General features: G+C 38.3%; 1 protein-coding gene across 2 annotated transcripts in view; it reads left to right on the top strand.

The window, feature by feature from the left end:
- The window catches only part of LOC101635188 (C-type lectin domain family 4 member A-like), an 11,097-nt gene extending 1,734 nt beyond the window's left edge, over window positions 1-9,363 (top strand). The window contains exons 2-5 of one of the 2 annotated variants that reach the window (XM_004692925.1): window positions 5,405-5,503; window positions 6,231-6,382; window positions 7,449-7,567; window positions 9,216-9,363. In XM_004692925.1, the coding sequence (XP_004692982.1) occupies window positions 5,405-5,503; window positions 6,231-6,382; window positions 7,449-7,567; window positions 9,216-9,363 (518 nt within the window). The remainder of the gene's footprint in view (window positions 1-5,404; window positions 5,504-6,230; window positions 6,383-7,448; window positions 7,568-9,215) is intronic. The other variant, XM_004692926.1, reaches the window with a different exon arrangement.
- Window positions 9,364-10,058: the final 695 nt, after the last annotated feature.

The following is a 10,058-nucleotide window of genomic DNA, read 5'->3' as shown; positions in this document are numbered from 1 at the left end:
TTTGGGGCATTTGGATTGTTTCCATATCTCAGCTATTGTGAATAGTGCTGCAATAAACATGGGAGTGTGGTTTCCTTTCAAATTAATGCTTTTGTCACCTTTGGGTATTCCTAGGACTGAAATGCTTTTTACTTTTTCACATATTTGTTGGCCACTTGCATTTGGAGGAGAACATTTTAGGTGGAGCATATTGGGGGGTATATTTGTTAGTATCGTGCTGAAGTGGAACAAAAGACCATTGCAAATGAAAAACTAGCAGGTCTTTCAAGAGAAAATGTTCCATTAGTAGAAAATCCACTGTCTGCTTATCTCTGAGATGGACTCCAGTTTGGGAGCAGATGAAAGATCATTTGGGTGGCACATATTTCACATATGGGGCAAAAGAAAAAAAGGCTTCATGAGTAGAGGAACCTATAAAAGGGGGTCATGAACACTCAGAAACTTCTCTGGAAATAAAGGAAAAAAATTTTCCTTTATTTAAAAAAAAGAAACTATACAACTTCATTTTTTTTAAAGATTTATGTATTTATTTATGCATACAGAACTGGCATACAGGCCAGAGGTGCAGGGGGTGAGAGGATTCACCAGAGACAGAGTGGGGAGCAGAACAGGCAGATCAACGAAGTACTCTGCAGAGAGGAGCAGCGGGTGGGTTAGGAGAAGCCTGCTGTGCCATGTGGGTCAGTTCCCTGGCTGGAGATCGAACTTGTGCTGAAGTGGCTTTAGCTTCTTAGTGCTGTGCTTTAACCCACTGTGCCACCAGGGAGGGCCCACAACTTTTTTGTTTTATGTTAAAATATTCATTATGGAAAAAAAAACTTAGAGGTCTAAAAAGTTTAAATTATATTTATTCTTGCCATCTAGAAATAACTATAATTTATATTTTAGTATTTATACTCCAGGGATAAGTACGCACAGTGCATATAAGTGCTATTTTTTAAAAATAAGATTATGGTATACATTACTGAAGGTTCCCACATACATGGCAATATACTGGCATTTGAGAAAATAATTCTTTCATTTTTTTGAAGTAACATTAGTTTATAACATTATATGTTTCCGGTATATGGTCTTGTGAATTCAATAGCTACTATCATCATCACCAAAAAATGTCTAGTTTTCTTCTATTATATGATTGATGATGTTTACCTGATTTACTCATACCCTCTCTCTCTTCCCTGCTTGGAACAGTCCTTTAGTTCTTATTAGTCTAAAAGAAATCATTCTTAACCATAACTGATTCTTGACCAAAAAGGTCTGATCTTCTCCCATGTATGTTAAGAGGGACCGTAAAACAGATTTACCTGAGATGGCATTATTAAAAGGACTAGTGAAACCTGAAAAAGATATATGGTTATTAAATATATAGTTAAATACTATATAATTACAAGATAGAAGGTTAAAGAAGAAAATGTGGTATAAAATTGTCATGATAAAGTAAATGACACAATATACATTCAGAAATTAGCATGCATGGCAAGTCAAACATGTTGAAATAGTAAATGTATGACATATACTTCAAAAATTGCTGGAAGAATATATATGAAAATATTAACAACAGGTATGCTTACCATGGGTTTGTTATATTATGTATTTTCTAAAGTTTCTACAAGGACCATTATTATTTCTTTTCAATATTTTTATTTAAAATTTTATATAGTGAGTAACTGTGTACCATTCAAGAAAAGAGGAGCTAGAGGAAGAGAAAGGAAAGTTCAGAATTCATTACTGATGAAACAATTTGATTTCTCCTTCAGCTTTTCCCACAGAAAGGACCATCCTTCCCAAAAGTAACCCTAGCATTACCAAACTACTTGTGGCCGCTTTGTTGATATTTATGCTATTGGCGATCTCATTTTTGTTTGCTTTTATTGGTAAGTACACAACTGAGTCTATCAAGGATGTCTACCCCATATGAAGAGATGGCACCACTAGAAAAATTTGCCAATATTTTAAGACAAGAATCTGAGAAAGAAGTTTTTTATGTGGGGGGGAGGGGTGGCAGAAAATTAGTGGAACTACTTTGAAAATTCTGTTCTTTGTCTGAACGAGTTACCCTTCTTTAAAAATAATGGAATCCTGTACTATTTATAATAGGGAAGACATGGAATCAATTCAAATGCCCAAAAATAGATGACTGGATTAAAAAGATGAACATATATATACACACAATGGATTATTGCTCAGCAATCGAAATAAACTCATGCCTTTTGCAGCAACATGGATGGAGCTGGAAGGGATCATGCTTAGTGAAATAAGCCAGAAAGAAAAAGAAAAACACTGTATGGTTTCACTCTTAGCAATAGTGTAAGGTATAATGGAGTTGAAAGAGAGAGAGAGAGAGAGAAATAGAGAGAGAGAGAAGCAAATGTAATAAAGTAAAAGCGAAAACAACAACAAATAATGGAATGCAGCTTTTCGAGAAATTTACAAGTATATGTGCCATGGTTTTGTGTTGTATAGAAATCAATAGAGCATCATTTCTACAGTAGACTGCTATTTGTGGTTAAATCTGCATTTCCTTATAGTGTTTATCAGGCCAGGTCTTTTTTTTTTTTTTAAAGTAGGTGAGCCAGGAGAGGTCTGCCTCACCATGTGGGTCACCTCCCTGCCTGGAGCTGCTAAAAACTTCATAGGGCTGAGACTTACCCTTGCACCACCAGGGAGACCCAGGCCAGTTATTTTTGAATGTAAAAGTATTTATTTTGGGATGAGCAAGCAGACAGGGAAGAAGGTAGTGGGGAGAAATATTCCTGGAGGTTTCCCATTGAGTTTTCACTTTAATTATTTCTGTCCTTCTGAAACCTGTATGAGATCTAAAGGTCAATTTGCAAATAGGTAGATTTCTCCCTATCTCTTTCTTTAAGGGTCTATCAGGTTTCCGGGAGGCATGAAAACTTTTTCAGATGTACATTTTGGTAGATATTATATTAGGTTAGATAATTTTATTCATTTGTCATTCAATAAGTAATGGTAGCATCTACTATGCTAGAATTATGCCAGATAGAATCCAGACACAGCCATAGCCCTTGGTATCAAGACATTCAGAGAATGTTAAATGTTAAATGAACTAGTGGTAGTCACCATTGTATGGTAAGTGAAGCACAGGAACTGAGACATACTTCCTGAAGAAGACATTTGTAGCTTTGTGTACCGAGAATGACAAGAGAGATGTGATAAGCTGTGGGGATATTGGAGAAAACAAAGTATAAATAACTGAAACTATGGTACTGTATCAACTATGAGAAAGTGGGAAAAATAATCAGGTCTCAGATCGGAATACAGCTGAGTACAATGGAAAGAGTCTGGATATTTTTTCCTGAATGTCATGGTATTTATATCTTTTGCTGCTTTTCAACAAGACTGAGACTTAGTGGATTAAAGCAATTTTTTACTTAGTTCATGATCCAGTGGTTTGGTCCTGGAAGGGAGGTTTAGATTGGGCTTGTTTGAAATCATGCAAGCATTTGCTTATCAGATATGCAATCGAGTATCACAGCCAACTCAGTTTCTGAGGAAGAGGATCTCAGCTGGAATGACATAGGCAACTGGCCACATATCTTTCAGAGTTTATTAGATTGGCCTGAGCTTGTTCAGATGGCATCTCGTAGTCTTTGAACAACAGACTGGCATTGAACAAAATCTCTTTAAGCCTTAGCTTGAAACGGAGTTGTATTTTTATTTTTCTTATTTTTTCTGGTTCTCTACACCCTGTTGGCTAAAGGAAGTCTTAAAGCCAAAGCCAACCCAGCTTCAAGCGGTGAAGGACTAGAACTTACTGATTGAACCAGAGAAGTCATATAGCAAATGGATGTCAATTGCAATCTGTCACATTGAAGAATTTTAAATATGGAAGTCATATAATAAAATATGACTATTACAACTGTACTTTTTCTTCAGATGGAAAATACATTATGAATTTATTGATTGTTCAGAATATTCAATTTTCTTTTTTTGTGCCATATTAAGATTCTTCCCAGGTTCTTCTTTAATATACACACACATATATATAAAACATTATTATTCATTTTAATACAATATTTGCTTTCTCCTCTCAAGTGTGGTCCCTATAAAATTCCCACCACCAATTCAGTCATGAAACATCATCATAGACTTTTGTGTTCTTCCTGCCCCTGTTTTGATCCTTCTCCCTCCACTTAAAGAACATCTCTGATTTATAGTTGCCTGTTAATTTTGTTTTTTAAAACTTATTATTATTATATGTTTTCCTGATCCCTTATTTTGTTCCCCTATATTTCTCTTATAAGTGAAACCACCAATATTTTTTCTTTTTCTTCTGGCTTATTTCACTGACATGATCCCTTCCAGCTCCATCCGTATTGCCACAAATTGCATGAATTTATATTTTTTTGATCGCTGAGTAGTATTCCATTGTGTATATACATCACATCTCTTGATCCACTCATCTGTTTTGGGGCATTTAGATAGTTTGGCTATTGTTAATGTTAAAGGGAAGAGTGAGGGGCACCCCAGAAACCCCAAGACTGCCCGCTTAAAATAGGTTCTGCCACCCACGACATCAAGACAAAACATGCTCTAGTGTGTAAGACCTTCAATGGAAAGGAAATTTAATACAATTTGTGCACAACAAAGACAAGACAAACAATAACATTTCCAAATCAAGCACCTGATGTTACCCATCCCTTCTTGGGGGGATTGGCCCTAATTGAGGCCTCTGAGGCCTGAAAGCTACCATAATTTTAAATATGGGTCCCCTGGTGGGGATCCATAGGAAAGGGGCAGAAAGGGCCCACCATGTCTGGGACAGAAGGAACAAAATAAAAATCAAGATTAAAGCTGCCACTGGTAATCTCCCATGTGTCTCTCACCCACATCTGTTTCAATCAGTCCAATACTGAGAAGCAAGCACAGTTTCTTCCCATGTCTCACTCTTCCCAGGTGTCTCCTGCACGTCTCCTTGCTCTCCATCTTTCTTCATGTCTTCCTCTATCTCCTTTCCAGCTTCTCTTCTGCTTCCCCACATTCCTGCTCAGCTCTACACTTCCCTGGGTGGAGCAGGGGGTCTGGAGCCCCTCATTCTCAGGGGGACCAGGAAATAACAGGTGCAGTAAACACAGGAGTGCCAGTTTCCTCTCAAATTAGTATTTTTGAATTTTGGGGGTAGATGCCCAGGAGTGGAATTACTGGGTTATTATATAAGAAAATTGTCTTGTCCTCTTCAACTGCTGATCTTCAGTTACTCCAAGAGAAACTTAAGATTTCAAACTCGAACGGATTAGAATATGTTAATGTGTGGTGATGGACTATCTTCAAATAATTGGGCATGTGTAGATTTTATTCCTATAAAGAATTCAAGCAAGCAAATATAAAAAGCAAAGTAATAACGTTACTAGAAAAATGAATTATCTTATTTCTTTTTCAGTTTTCTTTCAAAAATATTCTGATCTCAAAGGAAAAATGTCTATGAAAGAAGTCTCTCACAAAAGCTTGGAATGTACAAAAGAAAATATGACCATGGAAGGTAAAAGTTAATGCACCTGTGATTCATTTGTTGATTAGTCTGTGTAGACATCATAATCAGTATGTATAATAAAATTCATGGGTAGTTGTACCAAGAAGTTGAGTTTCATGGTCATTTTTTTTTAAAGATTTATTTATCTATGCATACAGAACTGGGGTACAGGCCAGAGGTGCAAGGGTGGCGAGAGAATTCACCAGCAACAGAGTGGGGAGCAAACAGGCAGATCAATGAAGTACACTGCTGAAGGGAGCAGTGGGTGTGTCAGGAGAGGTCTGCCTCGCCATGTGGGTCACCTCCTGGGCGGGGGATTGAACTCTCACTGAAGCTTCGCAGTGCTGCGTTCTAATGAACTGCGCCACCAGGTAGGGCTTGGCCCTTCATTTTTTTTTTAAGTATTATTTATTTATGCATACAGAACTGGGGTACAAGACAGAGATTCAGTGGCCATGAGAGGATTCACCAGAGACAGAGTGGGGAACAGAACAGGCAGGCCGACAAAGTACACTGCTGAGGGGTGCAGTGGGTGGGTCAGGAGAGGTCTGCCGCGCCATGTGGGTCACCTCCAGGGTGGGGATGGAACTTGCCCTGAAGTGGCTGTGGCCAGTTGGGAGTGCTGCGTCCTAACCCGTTGGGCCACCAGGGAGGGCTCCACCCTTCATTTTAATGACACTCCCACTTTCAAATTATTTTCCTCTTATTGTACCTATATGCTCTTCTGTCAATACAGAGAAAGCTTGGAGCTGCTGCCCAAAAAATTGGAAGTCATTTGATTCAAACTGTTACTTTATTGCATCAGAAGTCAAAGACTGGAAGGAGAGTGAGAAGAACTGCTCAGCGATGCAGACTCACCTGCTGGTTGTCACCTCCAAGGAGGAGCAGGTACTGTCTAGTTGAGAGGAGTCATGGGTCCACCTGGGTTTCTGCATCTCTCCTGACCAAGGAGCAGGTTTTCATTGTTTAGGGATATTGCTGCTGTGGCGGGAGGCTTTCAATAGACTAGCTGGGAGAGGTTTATCCAGGCCTTTACTTTGCATCCCTCTTCCTGCTTCCCTAATACTAACCTTCCCCCAAATAAACAGGAGCATTTAAAATAGAATATGTGCACAGAATGGTGAAAATATTTCAGCCTGAAATATCAGTTTGCTATTTTAACATTTAAATATTTTATACATTGTTATCTAGCTAGCAGACAAGAGGTATGAAATCAAATAGAGAAATAAAGTTCCTCATTAAGAGTCATAATCAGCAATCAAAATGAAATTAAAAAGCCTGAATTTGGGCCCTCCCTGGTGGTACAGTGGGTTAAAGCACAGCACTAAGAAGCTAAAGCCACTTCTGCATGAGTTTGATCCCTGCTTGCCCCGGAAGTGACCCACATGGCGTGGCAGACCTCTCCTGACTTGCCTGCTGCTCCCCTTAGCATGATCTGCCTGTTCTGCTCCCCACTCTTGTCTCCTGTGAATCCTTTCGCCAACCCTGCACTCTCTGGTCTGTACCCCAGTTCTGTATGCATAAATGAATACATCTTTTAAAAAAAGCCTGAATTTATGAAAGAAAAACTGATCTGCAGCTATTTCTTATGCACACCTTAGAAGAATTAGTGATGAAAATAGAGTGGGTTTCTGATGAGAATTTATTATCAAGGATTGCTTCCATGAGTATTCAGTGCTGCTTTGCTCTGTATGTTGTTCATTGTCTCCAACTGTGAGAGGAACACACACACTCAGAGCTGGGAGAAAAAATTTCTGCCCTGTATAAGCTACCCAGTCTATGAACTGACTAAGACAAAGTTCAAGCTCTCAAGTGGTGTCTGGTCCTGCACTGCACTGTCAGACAAGTCCTGGCCCTGGGTAGATGACCTGGGATCCTCCCTTTTCTTTCTTTCTCCCTAATCCTGAATCTACCCAAATACTTTAAAAGCTGTAATGCCTTTCTCTTTTCTTAGGATTTCATCAGCTCAGCTCTGAATTCAAGACATGCTTACTATGTGGGGCTGTTAGACCCCGAGGGGAAAAATCAGTGGCAATGGGTTGATCACACACCATTCAACAACCGAAGTGCTACGTGAGTATGGGATTGATAAGGGGATCTGAGCCCTGCTCACGCAGGGCCTTAGGGTCTTCCAACTTCTCGCTTTACAAATAAGATGGCTCACACTTAACTTTTTGGCATTATGTTCAATAAATTTATTGATTATGGTTTAATTATTGCAAATAGCTTATGAGGCACACACCATATTTTCCCACTGGGAGTCAAGGAAACAGACTACAGAGTTTAGGTAACTTAGGGAAGACTTCAGCAGTGATAACACTGGTCTCTGACTTCAAGTCTGTGCTGCATGGTTACCTCTAACTATAATACTATGTCTTTTTTGATTTCTCTGTGGAGTTTGTAGGGTTTTCCATGTAAATTAACATATCGTCTGTAAATAAGGACAGTTTTACTGCGTTCCCTATTTGCTATGTCTTTTATGATTAGAAACTATTATTAAGTTTTAATGTTCCTCATAAATAAAATATGGTTAAATACTGATGTTGAAATTAACATTACTTGTCCAAGGTAACAGGGCTGGTAATAGACAAGAGGTTTTTACTGGTTTCATCTATGCAAAGCAGATAATTAAAAGTCTGGACAAACAGCATTGATATGGGATCAAGGTGAAATCTGTTCATCACTTAAGGGAGCACATGGATTGACAGTGTCCAGAGAACAGGACAAGAAGAAGGGAGACTTGGGATCTCTGTAGGGAGAATATTTATTGCAGTGAGATGACCAGTCTGGGTCAGTAGCTCACTTTTTGAGGAAAATGCCAGACCCAAACAGATAAAGGCTGTATGAGGTTGGAAAAGGATGCTTAGGGAGTGTCTAACCTTGGCCTCCACTGTTCAACACTGGCATCCCCCTGAAGTCTCTCTTTGTAAGCACTTTTTAAAAATTAGTTTTTTGTAGGTAATTTATATCATTGTTCATTTTTGTACAATGTTTGCTTTCTTCTCTCAGTGGTAGTCCCTGTGAAAGTCCTACCTCTGCACCATCACCATAATTCCCTATGCTGTTCCCTCCCGTTTTGATCCCTCCCTCTTTGTCTCCACTGCAGAATGCCTCTGAGTTATAGATGCTTGTTAAATTTTTTTATTAATATTTCTTCCCAGAACACTTATTTGTACCCTCTATTATCCCTATAAATGAAACCATCGATTTTTTTTTTCCTTCTGGCTTGTTTTACTGGCTTATTCCAGCTCCATCCATGGCTGCAAATGGCATGCATTTATCTTTTTGATTGCTGAATAGTATTCCACCCCATACCACATCTTCTTGACACATCTTCATTTACTTTGGGGCATTTGGGTTGTTTCCATATCTTACCTCCTGTAAATAGTGCTGCAATGAACATAGGAGTGCAGGTATCCTTTTGAATTAATGTTTTTATGTCCTTTGGGTAGATTCATAGGAGTGAAATTTCTGGATCATATGGAAGCTCCATTTTTTAGTAGCCTGTGGAAACTCCACACAGCTGTTATAGTGGTTGGAACAGTTTGCAACCAACAACAGTGTAGGAGAGTTCCTTTTCTCTACATCCTCCCCAACATTGGTTGTTTCTAGTTTTGTAATTTGTACCATTCTCACTGGTATGAGGTGGTATCTCATTGTGATTTTGATTTGCCTGTAAGCACTTTTTGAAGAAACATTCTCATCTTTTTTTCCCTTTCAGATTCTGGAACCCAGGTGAACCCAATAATTTTAATGATCGTTGTGTTATTCTACTTAGAACAAGAAGCAGAAACAAATGGGGCTGGAATAATGTCAATTGTGGTGAAACTCACATGTCAATTTGCAAGATGACAAAGATCTACTTATAAATGAACATTCTTCATGAACATGTGATTGAATTGGCATCTATCATCACTCTTTTTATTGCTCCATCATTGCTCTTTTTATTTATGTGTGTGTTATAAGGAGTTTTGTGGACTCTTTCACCTGTTCTGATTGTGACTGAATCAGGGTACTCTTTCATTCACTCATACAGTGAACATTTACTGAACATTTTCCATGTGGATAGGCTGCTTTACAGACAAAAGGGGGGAGCATGAGCAGTCTCTCCTAATTTTTGTCTATTTGCTAATTGTTATATAGGATATAGTGCCTCCATCTGGTTTGTTTTCATGTTCTTACTAAATTTTCTGAGATAATTTCTTCCTATCACATATAGAATATAATGGCGAATTTAAGTCTGTTGTTCATGGCCTCAGTGTAATAATTGTGATTGATTGTAATAAGCTGATTTGCATGACTATCCCAGTGTGACCTGTGGAGATGGTTCCCTATTATCTTGATGTCATAATTTTCCTGTTACCCCTAAAGATGAATTTGCTTTTTTTTTTTTTTTTAAAAAAAAATAATGATTATCCATTGTACATAAATTTTTCTACTTTTCAGAGAGCAACTTAACATTTCTGGAACATTCTGTGGGAAATTTATTTACAACGAAATTTTTCCGCCTTATTTCAATAATATTGGGGGTGGAAGCAAAGAAAGGGTAACAAGCAAACATTTT

This window comes from Condylura cristata, unplaced genomic scaffold, assembly GCF_000260355.1.
Source record: "Condylura cristata isolate star-nosed mole 26May11 unplaced genomic scaffold, ConCri1.0 scaffold00034, whole genome shotgun sequence".
Classification (NCBI taxonomy): Eukaryota; Metazoa; Chordata; class Mammalia; order Eulipotyphla; family Talpidae; genus Condylura; species Condylura cristata.
This window is presented reverse-complemented; position numbering and strand designations above follow the sequence as displayed.